General features: G+C 53.4%; 1 protein-coding gene across 1 annotated transcript; it reads right to left on the minus strand.

Annotated features, from left to right (window-relative positions):
* Nucleotides 1-9,307: 9,307 nt before the first annotated feature.
* LOC131825770 (serine protease 44-like) lies at nt 9,308-13,327 on the minus strand. The gene is made up of 5 exons (XM_059165173.1): nt 13,012-13,327; nt 12,522-12,678; nt 11,694-11,962; nt 10,756-10,919; nt 9,308-10,222 (listed from the first exon to the last, which is right to left on the minus strand). The coding sequence occupies exons 1-5, from the start codon at nt 13,307-13,309 to the stop codon at nt 9,989-9,991; spliced, it is 1,122 nt and encodes a 373-aa protein (XP_059021156.1). The 5' UTR covers nt 13,310-13,327; the 3' UTR covers nt 9,308-9,988.
* Between the last annotated feature and the right edge of the window lie 532 nt (nt 13,328-13,859).

The following is a 13,859-nucleotide window of genomic DNA, read 5'->3' on the forward strand; positions in this document are numbered from 1 at the left end:
TCTCTCTGCACAATCAGCAAGCTGACTGCTTCAACACAGGGTCAGGTGACAGCCTGAGACCACACCCAGGTCCCACACTGTCTCACCACTCCTGAGGGCTCTTCTCTCGCAGAGGCTCTCCAAGATGACAAGCAAGCCCCGTGCTCCACCTGGCAAGTCGGCTGGCTCTCAGCCTGGGGGATGTCTGACCCCCTCCTTCCAGGTGGGCAGGGCACAGCCAAGGTCGTGTGTGTGGCCTTGGCAGGTGACTGGGGCATCAGGCTGGGATGCTTTCGGGGCTCCAGCCTTGCTGCCTGTTCCTACTGTGTGGCTCTCTACAGGGTCAGGGGATGCCAACCAGAATTGGAGGAAAGGGCATCTGAGCAGGAGTGGGAGGTCGGAGGAGAGGCCCGGTGTGAGACTCGAAAATAGGAGGGGGGGTAGGCTGGGGTCATCACGGGGCCACCAGGATGCCCAAGGGGCAGCACCAGGCACAGAAATGGGAGGTAGCCTGCTGAGTCCCAAGAGCAAGCCTGACACAAGCGATCAATGACCCAGTCCTTCTAGAAACTAACTTCTGTATAAATTCCGGGAAGATTTTTGCGACCGCAGTCCATGCCCCAGCTCACAATCCCCACCTGGACCCATGTCTTATTAAGTTCACAGACCAGGGGCCCCCCAGAGTCTCCCTGGAGAAAGAGAAAGAAACAAACACAGGAATGGAAGGGAATCAACATCAGAACCGGCTGTTGGGGAGATGGGCACACGAGGGCCTTCCCTGGGACTCCCCTCCCCCAGGCATCCACCAGCCCTAGGTTCCTGGGAGTATTTGAGAGTTGAAAACTAAGTGAAAACCTTAACAGCCTCTGAGAAATACTCCTCCTTCCCAGGTGCTCACGGATGCACACAGATATATAGCCGGGGGCCCCAGGGCAGCAGTAATGTCTTAAAATCCTCTTTGAATGTCCCTGTTCCTCCATTACCCCTGACCTGCCCCCCATGGTCCTCTCCAAGCCTCCCATGACCCAGCAACCAAACAGGTACCCCCAGCACAGTCCACAGCCTCCAGAGCCCTCCTCCAGCACTAAGGCTCATATCTATTCTGATTGGCCAGTCCCAGGCCTCCACAGATGTGAAATATTTTGAGTATCAACCCTGCACGGGAAGATCCCATAATCCTCTCCCCCAACCTGAAATTCCCCCTGACCTTAAACCCACATACCCAACCCCACACTGTCCCAGACATCCCACAGACACCCCAACGGATGCAGAACCCGGCATGTCCTTTCCCTGACCTGCTCGGGGGCCACCGCCCCCCACCAACCAGCTCAGACAGAAACACAGAGCCGTCCAAACCTCTCCCTTGCCTCCACCCTCCCAGCAGTCAGGAACCAACCTCAGACACACCCCCTTCACCCCCTCACCACCCCAGGTCCCGCTCGGGACTCCGCGTCATCACCTAGATGACCGACGCAAATACCTAGCCTACAGTCCTGCCCGGATGGCATCGAGAAACTCGGCCCAGCGCCCCAGGCAACGCGGAACCCGACTCTAGCCCTCTTCTCTGGTCCCCTCATTGCTCCAGGCCTGGAAGGTGGGCCCTACACGTGACAAGTTCCCTCACACCTCGGAGCCACCGTCCGTGCTGCTCCCCCTTCCTACAGTGCTGTTCTCCTCTTTCCAAGAAATCCCAAGACTCATCCTCTGAGTCCAGGCTCAAACGCCCCCTCCTCCAGAAGGCACTCGATGTGGGAAGAAGAGGGAAGGCCAGGTTCTGCCCATGAATGTTCTTCACTAAGGAGTGAAAGGAGGTGGTGGCAGGTCACCCAGGCCCTGGCACCTGGGAATGAGGAAGCTTGTGGGGGGACTATCCTCACCACAGAGGCCACAACAGAGCCACGAATTGACCTTGCAGACTTTCTTCCCTTGCTGACAGCCGCAGATCATCCCCTTTCTTCACTAGGTTGCACCGTGATCGTAACTGTGTCCACACTGTGTCATTACATTTCTTCTATTGAGGGATGAGTTGCTCGGTCTGCTGAAGATGAATGGACACCGGAGCTGGAGTGACAAAGACAAAGTTAGGGTCTGCGTGAGGGGACAGCACAGTAGCCCCCGAAACCCACTCTGTTGTCCCCTCAGAGGTAGTCAGGGCAATGGATGCTGTCCTATTGACAGGGGGGACCTGAGGCAGTGGTGGCGAGTAGAGAGGCGGAGGGGAAAAAAGCCATGACAGGAGCAGGAGGGACCCCTCAGGACAGAAAGAGTCCAGGCCTTCCCAACCGGAAGTGAAAGGCAAGTGTCACCCTTGAGTACCAAGAGTAAGTGACAGGTGTCCTGTGCCGGCCAGACTCGCAGACTCTCAGACAGGGAGTACCCCCAAAGATCCCGGTCCAGCCTCTTCCCTGAGATAGGAGGCCCTCCAGCCTCACCAGGAGGGTTGCTCTGAGAAGGTCCCTCCCTACAAAGCAGGGACTTCCACGGAGGGACAGCTCTGGATGTCAGCCAGCTCATCCCCCCCGGAGCTGAAATCCACACTGGACAGAACCCACCATCCCTGGCACCCAAGCCCCGAGGTGCCATTCCAACATTCCAACAATTCTTTTTTTTTTTTTTTTTTTTTTAAGATTTTTTGGTAGGAGAAACCTGGGTAGCTCAGTCGTTAAGTGTCTGCCTTCAGCTCAGGTCATGATCCCAGGGTTCTGGGATCCAGCCCCACATCGGGCTTTCTGCTGAGCAGAAGGCCTGCTTCTCTCTCTCCCACTCCCCCTGCTTGTGTTCCCTCTCACTGTGTCTCTCTCTGTCAAATAAATAAATAAAATCTTGAAAGATTTTTTTTTTTATTTGAGAGAGAGTGAGAGCATAAGTGGGGGGAAGGTCAAAGAGAGAAGGAGAAGCAGACTCCCCACTGAGTGCGGGGCTCAATCCCAGGACCCCGAGACTATGACCTGAGCCACAGTCAGACGTTGCCACCCAGACACCCCTCATTAAGCAATTCTTACTGAGGTTCCGTTACTCCGGGCTGTCCTCCCCCTCCTCCCTTGCCCGTCTGCTAAAGAATCAGCCTCCCTGTCCCTTGTGGAACAGCCTGCGGGCCAACGCCAGCCCACCAGCCTGCCCCTCGGCTCCCCACCTACCTGTCACACTTCCCGCCACTCGGCTCCAGCCAGTCACCCAGCGCTCTGTCCCACTTTCCACGTGGCACGCCCTTTCAGGGAGACACACAGGCTGGATGTATGAGGAGTAATTCACAGAGAAGGCCAGCAAAACGAGGGTGGCGTCACGTCTCAACTTCTCCTCGTAAAAGCGATGGCACACGATGTCTTGCACGGGAACCACCGGTGTTGTTTCGGAACGAAAATGTGACAACTTGTCTCCCAGCCTCACTGTATACTCCTCCTGGCTGTGGGAAGAGGACATGCCCTTCGCAGAAATCCCGAAGCGTCTGCACTCCCCTTCCACATTTTCCAAGTTCGTCCCAGCCTGGTCTTGTCTCCTCAGCCAGCATCTGGCACCTGCCTGCCTGCAAAGCACATCCGGTCTCCAGACCCTAATTACGCCAGCCGGTGCTTCTCCAGGTGAGGCCCCAAGTCTACCAAAGCAGCCCCCCGAATCTTGGTGGACATGTGCATTCCGGGTCTCACTCCAGACTGAATAAAACCTAGGGGGCTGTGACTCCTTTTCAGAGGAAGAAGAGGAAGCTTGGGGAAGGGGACAGGACCAGCTCCAGGTCACAGAGCCTGCTGGGGCCAAGCCTGGAGCCCCAGACACTCACTCAATTATGCAGTGGGCAGCGGTCAACACCTACCGACTGGCAATGAGGAAGCCTCCACATATGTGTCTATCCCGGGCCTGCAGGCTCACCTGCCAAGGCCACTTCTTGTCTGGGACCGGTGATCCACCCACTATCCTCATAGACCTCTGGCCGCATCCTGGTTGGCTCACTAAAGAGAAAGGATGGGAGGTGAAGCTAGAGGCTCCTTTCCCCCCTCCTCCCACCGCCGGTCCCTGGACACCCATCATTGCGCAGATGCAGGTTTCCTCTCCAACCCTTCAAGATAGAGTCTGACCCTTCTAGCTCCTGGGGGGAGTAGCTTCCCCTCTGGCCTCCCAGGCAGACCTCTTCAGACCTGCCCAGAAGCAGTACCTTGAAGAGGGAACGTTTCAGATACAGTGGTCTGGCTGGATTCCACTGTGAGCGTTAGAGGCCCTGCCCCTGTTGTAGATGTTGGGGTGGGCGGTGACTCCAGGGGCCGTGGTGGCGAGGGCGCCTCTGGGCTTGCCAGGGTCATTGCAGAATCCTCACTGGGGCCGTAATGCTCACCTGGCAAAGATCAGTGAGGCAGGAGCTGGCCCCCAGCATACCCCCTGGCCAGCCTCTTCAGCCAGCACCGACATCAAACACCGCCCCCCACGCTCCACCACCCCCCGCCCCCACCGGACCCCACCGAGCACTGGCTGGAGGAGCAGAAGCCAGAGCCGAGGCCCAGGGGGCCACCCCGGGACGCCATGGACCCACCTGTAAGGCAGCCCTCTCGAGGCGCCCCCTCGTGGCGGCCCGTGGCCCTGCGCTCATGTTGGACGGATCCAGGGGACGGGGGGGGGGGGGGGGGGCACAATTCCCACCGAGTGGCATCTCCAGGATTCCCGCCTCCTGGTTATTCAACCGAAAACAATCCAGGTGGTGCTCCTCGGGTGCTTGAAGATGTCATTGCTTGCATCGACCTTAAAATAGAGATCTTCTGGATCAGACGCCCCCAGAGTAACCTAATCACTGGAGCCCTTAAAAGAACGAGGACATGCTTCCTACACAACGGAAGGCGAGAAACAAAAGGGAAGTAGGATAAATAGAAAAAACAAAACCAAAGAGCAGTATTGAGTCCTAATACGATGGTATTTGCAGTTAAGTATGAACAGATTGGACACAGCAGACAAACAAGAACTTTCACGTTGGTAGAAAAAAATAAGGTCCCGAAATAGACTCTCCAAAGATACTAGATACTAAAAAAAGAGAGGAAGATACATCGGAAATAAAGGAATAGGAGTGAAATACCAGACAAATCTGATGCAAAGGAAAGGTGGGATAGTAATTTTCTATCAGATCATAGGATCAAAGGCAAAGATTATGCCAGGGAGGGAGGCACCTGAGTGACTCAGTCAGCTGAATCTGCAGCTCTCGGTTTCAGCTCAGATCATGACCTCAGGGTTGTAAGAGCCCCGTTTGGGCTCCACACTCAGCACGGAGTTGGCTGAAATTCTCTCTCTCCCTCTCCTTCTGCCTGTTCCCCTGCTGGCGTGCTCTGTCCTGTTTAATTAATTGATTAATTAAAAGATTCCATTAGGGACAGAGAGATTTATATACAGTAAAAATAAGAAATAATTAAAAAGAAGCAATGAGGAGCCCTTAACAGGTTAAAACAACAACAACAAAAAAAAAAACAGTTGACCAACTTCATGGGAAACCAGAGTTTTTGAAACATTCCTTTTAAGAAGCCAACAGGCAAAATTAAGCAAAAATTACAGGATATTTGGCTATGACCACTGATAAGCTTTCTTTTAAAGATTTATTTATTCATGAGAGAGAGAGAGAGGCAGAGGTAGAGAGAGAAGCAGGGTCCCCACTGAACAGGGAGCCTGATGTGAGACTTAATCCCAGAACCCCAAGAGCATGACCTGAGCCGAAGGCAGACGCTCAACCGACTGGGCCACCCAGGCACTTCACCACTGATAATCTTGATCTGATAGCAGTATGATGAATTTTACTACTACAAACAGAGAACATTCATTCTCATTGAGTACATAAGAAACATTCAGAAAGAAGGTCACAAATGAAGACCAGTAAACTCTAGGAATCAAGATCTATAGCTTCTATTCCTGAGCCTCACAGCTCTAATACCAAACTCAACTACTGCAAAAAATCCTGTAGTTCTGCAACAAAGACAAAAGCCTAGAAAATGGTCCTTCTGTTAAAAAGAAAATCATAGGGGTGCCTGGTTGAGCATCTGACTCTTGATTTTGGCTCAGGTCCTGATCTCAGTGTGGTGGGATCAAGCCCTAGGTGGGCTCCACATCTCCGTGCTCAGGGAAGAGTCAGCTAGAGATTCTCGCTCCCTTTGCCCCTCCTCCAATCTCCTGCTCTCTAAATAAATAAATAAATAAAATCTTAAAATTAAAAAAAAAAAAAAATGGAGTGGCACCTCCGTGGCTCAGTGGGTTAAGCCTCTGCCTTCGGCTCAGGTCAGGATCTCAGGGTCCTGGGATCGAGCCCCGCATCGGGCTCTCTGCTCAGCAGGGAGCCTGCTTCCCTTCCTCTCTCTCTGCCTGCCTCTCTGCCTATTTGTGATCTCTGTCTGTCAAACAAATAAATAAAATCTTGGGGGAAAGAAAAAGGGGGAAATCATGAGAGAGGTACCTGGTTGGCTCAGTCGGTAGAGCATGGAACTCTTGATCTCAGTGCCGTGAGTTCCAGCCCCACGTTGGATGTAGAGCTTACTTTAAAATAAAATAAAATAATTTTTAAAAAGGAAATCATGAGAAACATAATTCCAGTTTAAAGATTACTAACAATGAAAGCATTACATGAAATATCGCATGGCAGCTATTGTAGTCCTAGCAAGTAATGTAAAGCTTCAACCATATCAGAAAATAAAAAAGACTGGGGCGCCTGGGTGGCTCAGTGGGTTAAGCCTCTGCCTTCGGCTCAGGTCATGATCCCAGGGTCCTGGGATCGAGTACCCTATCGGGCTTTCTGCTCAGCAGGGAGCCTGCTTCCCCCTCTCTCTCTGCCTGCCTCTCTGCCTACTTGTGATCTCTGTCTGTCAAATAAATAAATAAAATTTTTTTTAAAGATTTTATTTATTTATCAGAGGGAGGGGGGGAGGGCGAGCACAGGCAGACAGAGTGACAGGCAGAGGCAGAGGGAGAAGCAGGCTCCCTGTGGAGCAAGGAGCCCGATGTGGGACTCGATCCCAGGACGCTGGGATCATGACCTGAGCCGAAGGCAGCTGCTTAACCAACTGAGCCACCCAGGCGTCCCTAAATAAATAAAATCCTTTAAAAAAAAAAGAAAAGAAAAGAAAAGAAAAAGGACTGATAACAAATGAGCTAAATATACAGCTCAGAAAGTGAAAACTGTCAATGGAGTAATCCCCACAACAGGGCTCAGGAGAAAGGAAAGAACAGCGATGGGTGGATCAGTGGGTTAAGCCTCTGCCTTCGGCTCATGTCATGGTCTCAGGGTCCTGGGATTGAGCCCCACACTGGGCTCTCAGCTCATCAGGGAGCCAACCCCCCCCCCCACCTGCTTGCCTCTCTGCCTGCTTGTTATCTCTCTTTCTGTCAAATAAATAAATTAAAAATCTTGTGGCACCTGGGTGGCTCAGTGGGTTAAAGCCTCTGTCTTCAGCCTGGGTCATGATCTCAGGGTCCTGGGATCGGGTCCCGCATCGGGCTCTCTGCTCAACGGGGAGCCTGCTCCTCCCCCCCTCTCTCTGCCTGCCTCTCTGCCTACTTGTGATCTCTGTCTGCCAAATAAATAAATAAAATCTTAAAAAAAAAACAAAAACAGAAAGAAACAGCAGCAGAAGTCAATAGAGACAAAATTATAAAGAAGGTGAACACAATCAGAATTTTGTTCTCTGAAAAGCTTAATAAGAGACAACATTCTAGGAAGAATGAATAAAAGAAAGACAAAAATACAGAATAAAGGGAAGGAACTTCAAGATATTACCGATATTTTCTTTTAATTATAGAAAAATATGATTAAATGCATGTGCTCACTTGTCCTTCTGGCCAAGATAGATGACCAAGGATTTCCCTTCCCACCTGAACAACAAAAGATGGGCAAAAATAGGAAACGATCATTTTCAGGACACTGGATGCCAGGCCCCCAAGGGCAGGACCACTGATAGTTAGAAACCAAATGTGGTGAGTTCTATCATGGCTCTGCTTGCGGCCTTCAGAGCATTTCTGGGCCACAGTTCAGAGAAGGGGAACCTAGGCAGAACCCCAGAGACTCCCTGAAGTGAGCAAGTAAAGCTATGAGGTTGGGGGGCAAGGCATCTATGCAGAGAACGAACGGGGGACGGGAGGGGACATAGAGAACTCCAGAGATCCGCAGACACTCCCCCTTGAGTACTCCCCCATGCACCGATCAGTGAGTGGGGGTTGGGGGGGGACTATCTGTAACTAGAGAGATAAGCACTTGAAAGGATTAGAAATAACAATGCCCAGTGTTCACCAGGGCTCAGGAACAGTGCCTGTTTCCATCAGCCAGATTGGGAAGAACCCAAGACTCAGAGCACTGGGTAGCATGTTCAGAAAGGTCTTGTCTCAGGCGGGGCACCTGGGTGGCTCAGTCCATTAAGTGTCTGCCTTAGGCTCAGGTGATGATCCCAGAGTCCTAGGATCAAGTCCCACCAAGTCCAGCTTCCGGCTCCCTGCTCAGCAGGGAGTCTGCTTCACCCTCTGCCCATCCCCCTTGATCATGCTCTCTCTCTTTCTCTAATAAATAAATAAAATCTAAAGGAAGGAAGGAAGGAAGGTAGGTCGGTCTTGTGCAATAGTAAATAACAGTTCCTAGACTTAGAAGTGCTCCAGTCCTAACAGCTCTTTAAAGCGAGCTCTGAGAATATCCATTTCTAAATAATTTTGCTGCATCCCAAATAAAGCTTGAGAAAATGTCTAGGAAAATAGCAAACATCTAGGTAAAAGTCACAGTGTCTGGTATACAATCAAAGAATACCCAGCACTCAAGGAGCATGAAAATACAATGCATAATGAGAATAATCAGTCAATCCAAAGCAACCCAGAACTGACAGGTGTTAAAAATCACTGGGAGGTGGGGCGCCTGGGTGACTCAGTGGGTTAAAGCCTCTGCCTTCCGCTCAGGTTCATGATCCCGGGGTCCTGGGATCAAGCCCCGAGTCAGGCTCTCTGCTCAGCGGAGAGCCTGCTTCCTCCTCTCTCTCTGCCTGCCACTCTGCCTACTTGTGATCTCTGTCTGTCAAATAAATAAATAAATAAATCTTTAAAAAAAAAGAAAAGAAATAATGGCCCAACATTTTTCCAAATTTAATAAAAACGATGACCTCGGAGATCCTGGCAGCTCAATGAATGCGAAACAAGTGAAACTGGACCAAGCACAACCTCAGGAAGTGCCATCCATCAGATCTGTATCAAGGTAGACAAGTGCCCCGCCTCTGACCCTAGAATCCTAGAGTTTACTGGATGCCAGGAAGTGCGTTCGAAGCAACATACTTCTCTACAGAGTATGTCATAGGCAAGCCCACAACTTTGAGGAAACCAGAACTTAGAGTGAACAGGAACACGCTCCAAACATTTATTCAGTTGACATCAGAGATCTCCACATTCCTTAATGCATCCACATAGTTTGGGCTGAGCCTAGATGGGGCCACTAGGGACTGAGGAAGGAGGGCCCACCGCAGGATTGCCCCAGGAGGGTCTTGTGGCAGGATCCGAGCTGGGTGATAGGGAAACGTCTCCCAGCCCCAGATGCCCCAGTCCCATGTGGAAACCCCAGGCCTCACACCTCAGCAGGGACATAGTGACACCCCCTCCCTCTCTCTCTCTTTCTCTCTGCACAATCAGCAAGCTGACTGCTTTAACACGGGGTCAGGTGACAGCCTGAGACCACACCCAGGTCCCACGCTGTCTCACCGCTCCTGAGGGCTCTTCTCTCGCAGAGGCTCTCCAAGATGACAAGGAAGCCCCGCACTGCCCCTGGCAGGTCGGCCGGCTCTCAGGCTGGGATGCCTGACCCCATCCTTCCAGGAGGGCAAAGGTACAGCCAAGGTTGTGCAGGTGACTGGGGCATCAGGCTGGGATGCTTTCGGGGCTCCAGCCTTGCTGCCAGTTCCTACTGTGTGGCTCTTTACAGGGTCAGGGGATGCCAACTAGAATTGGAGGAAAGGGCATCTGAGCAGGAGTGGGAGGTCGGAGGAGAGACCCAGTGTGAGACTCGGAAATAGGAGGGGGTGGGCCGGGGTGATCACGGGGCCACCAGGATGCCCAGGGGCAGCACCAGGCACAGAAATGGGAAGAAGCCTGCTGCGTCCCAAGAGCAAGCCTGACTCAAGCGATCAATGACCCAGTCCTTGTAGAAACTAACTTCTGTATAAATTCCGGGAAGATTTTTGCGACCGCAGCCAATGCCCCAGCTCACAATCCCCACCTGGACCCATGTCTTATTAAGTTCACAGACCAGGGGCCCCCCAGAGTCTCCCTGGAGAAAGAGAAAGAAACAAAAACACAGGAATGGAAGAGAATCAACATCAGAACCGGCTGTTGGGGAGATGGGCACGCGTGGGGCTTCCCGGGGACCCCCCTCCCCCAGGCATCCACCAGCCCTAGGTTCCTGGGAATATCAGATTTAAGGGTTGAAAATTTTAGCCAACAAAATTCATATACCTATGCAAAAAATCATGTACCAAAAAAATGGAATATAACCCAAAATGTCTGTTGAGCTAATCATAATGAATAAAGTCTTTCACTAAGCACACTGCCTGTCACACAGAAGGGGTACAAAACATGTGATTTGCATTTTTGGTAATTTTCTGCCTGAGTCTCCCCTCCTCTCCCAACCCCCTCTAAGCAGGCCAGCCAGCCGAGCTTTCGGCATTTTCCCCTTTGAAACCCCTTGACGTGAATTAAGGGTGAATGAAGGGGCCAGCAGATCCCTCAGGTCCCGAAGCCTGCAAACGAGGAAACTGTGAGGGACAACAAAGTGGCAAGAGAGCCAAGGGCCCATGAACTGACCTGGCAGGCATCCTTTCCTTGGGTACTGTAACCACAGACCATCCCCTCCTTGACTAGGTCGCTGCTAGTTTCCATCTCTGTTTGGAGCATCGTGTTACATTTCTCATAACGGACAATGTTTAGCTCAGCCTCCTGTAGCCGTTTCACAACTTTTCCGGGTTGATCTGTGGAAATAATTTAGGAGCAGGTAGATCTGCCTAATGGAACAGAACAGGAGCCCCCAGCACCCACTCTTGGTCTCGATGCAGTGTGTCCACCTAGAGACACCCCATTAGGGAAGTGAATATGGTCCCCATTTGACACAGGAAGCAATGAGGCCCGAAGCAGATGTCGGGGAGAGGAGGAGGTAGGACTCAAAACCAAGGCAGGCGAAGGAAGCACAGATCAGGACAGGAAGAGGTGAGGCCTTACCAGGCCTGAGAAATCAAAACCAACTCTCTGTCCCTCTGAGTATCTTTAGGAATCATGACAGTTGTCCTGTCCATCGCAAAGTGGCTTTATTTTTGAGCAGGATCATAAATTCTTGGACAAGAAGTGTCCCAAAGGTATCAAATCCAACCTATCCCCAGGAATGGAAAGCCCAACAGCCTCACCAAGAGGAGTTTTCTGGGCTCTTTTCACTCACAGGAAGCTCCCCGTCCACCAAGGCAAGGACTTCCGGTTGGGACACCTCCCGTGAGCAGAGCGAGCAACACCAGCACCCCCTGCACTAAAATCCACCCTAGAGAGAACCTGCTTTGCTCATCACCCGAGACCCCAGGTCCTGAAATTCTAATCAAAATGTGGAACACCAACTAATGACTCCCTACCGGCATCTCCCCTCCCCACCCGCTTGCTAACAATGGCCTCGCTGCCTCCCCCTTGAGCTTGCAGGCCAGCCGTTGGGCACGAGGCAGCCCCTTGCCTGGCCCGAGCTTCACGTCTTGCTTCAGTCTTACCTGCTTCGTTGAGCTTCCCCCATCCAGTCACCCAGCACTCAGTACCACCTTGTACCATGAACGCCTTTTTGGGGAGGCACACAGGCTGCACGTGGGAGGAAAAATTCACAGGGAACTCAAGCAGAGCAAGGGCAATGTCATTCTCAATTATTCCGATAGGATTGTAATCTTGATGAATAACGATGTCTTGGACGGGGATCTCGATGGCCATTCTGGAGGTATGCTCCTCCATGAAGATGTCTCCCAGCTTTGCCGTGTACTCCACATGGCTGCAGAAAGATCCTAGGGCTCTACCCTCCCCTTCCTCATCTTCTGGGCCTTCCCAGCCTGGGCCTCTCTCCACCAACCACTGCCACCCCCCCCCCCCCACTACGGCCCATCCCGGGACCCCTGATCAGTCTACCCAGTGGTGCTCCAAGTCTGGTTCCCTGGTGAGGAGCATCCGTGTTAGAGAGGCAGGTGCTCAGATCCCACTCTGGTCTGTATCAGAGACGGGCTGTTGAGGACCGGCCATCTGTGTTTTCACAAACTCTGCCGGTTTACCCATGCTTGGAAGTTTAAGCCCACCAATCTAGCCATATTGGTTTACTGCACTCCCCACTTCTTAAATATTCCCCCTTGTCCACATACTGGCTTGAAGCTAATCAGCAAAAGCTTTGAACCCAGTTTGGGGTCTTAATCTTTCAGGCTACCAAGGGCCCTAAGGTCACCTCCCATCCACCAAAGCCTGAAGGGCAGGATCTATGACCCTTCTTCTTCAGATGAGGGAAAGGAAGCTCAGGGAAGGGGACAGGACTGGCTCCAGGTCACAGAGCCCCAGACACTCACCCAAATATGCAGTGGGCGGCGGTCAGCACCCACCGACTGGCAATGAGGGAGCCTCCGCACATGTGTATGTCATTGATCTGCAGGCTCACCTGCCAAGGCCACTTCCCCTCTGCCGCGGGGAATCCGCCCACTATCCTCATGGACCTCTGGCCGCATCCTGCACAGGTCAGTCAAGGGAGGGGACCGAAAGTAAAGCCACTGACCGCACCCCCCACAGAGCCGGGATAATGCTCAGAAGTCTAGAACCCTCAAAACAAGGCCATGTTACCTCAGAGCCCCCACCCCATCCCCAGAGCAGCTCTGTATCCCCTAAGGCTCCTCGGAGAAAGGCCACGTGTCCCCATCCGAGCTCAAGCGCAGGGTTGGGCCCACTCCGACTCCCACCCCCACTTCCCCGAGAAAAGCCATCTCCCCAGAGCAGGGTCCTGTCCCCCTCGGCCCCCTCGGCCCCGTCGGCCCCGGCCAGTTCTCCGAGGCCCAGAAACATCACCTGCAGGAAACAGTTGCTTTGCCGTAGCCACAGCCCTGTACGGGCCAGAGGCACCTGGGGTGACCGCCACCACTTGGGGGGATGCGGCAGCCTCTTGGGGCCCCGGGGTCGCAGACTGTCCCTCAGCCCTCCACACGCTCGCGCCGGGGACCTCGTGGCCGCCCCCCGAGGACGACTGGGAGGTGGGCGCCGAGGAGAGTGGGGGCGACGCGGACCCGCTCTGCGCCCCACCGAGCCAGGGCTGGAGGAGCAGCAGCCAGAGCAGGAGGCCCGGGGAGCCGCCGCCCGGGGACGCCATGGGCTCGCCACGCCGCGCCTGTCGCCGCGCCCCCTCGCGGCGGCCCGCGGCCCTGCACTCGCGCAGGCGGGAAACCGGGTACCGCCGCGCCCCCTGGGGGACCTGACGGTCGGGGAGGCTTTCTGTCCCCGCGCACCCCACCCCGGCCCCCTCCTTCCGCCGGCTCGCCGCAGTGATCGGGCCTGCTGGGCGGACTTCGGACCGCTGCCCGGGGAGGCACCGACCGCTTGGAGATGACACTGCCCCTCCGCGGGGACAGAGCCCAGAGTCAAGGGCAAACGCAAACCACAGTGAGATCTCAGGACAGCGGGAACAGACGGGCCAGGAGAAACAGTCGCGACAACACCCCGGACTGACGCGGGTGCAGAGGTCCTGCATCACCCAGACCCTGTGGTAGGAAAGTAAGGCAGGCAGACTGGCAGTTTCTTATAAAACAAAATGTGCCATTACGGTAGGACTCAGTCATTGCGTTCCTGGACACTGACCCCAGAGAAGTAAAGCTACACACACACACACACACACACACACACACACACACACACACCTGTAC

Source organism: Mustela lutreola, chromosome 2 (genome assembly GCF_030435805.1).
Source record: "Mustela lutreola isolate mMusLut2 chromosome 2, mMusLut2.pri, whole genome shotgun sequence".
NCBI classification, from domain to species: Eukaryota; Metazoa; Chordata; class Mammalia; order Carnivora; family Mustelidae; genus Mustela; species Mustela lutreola.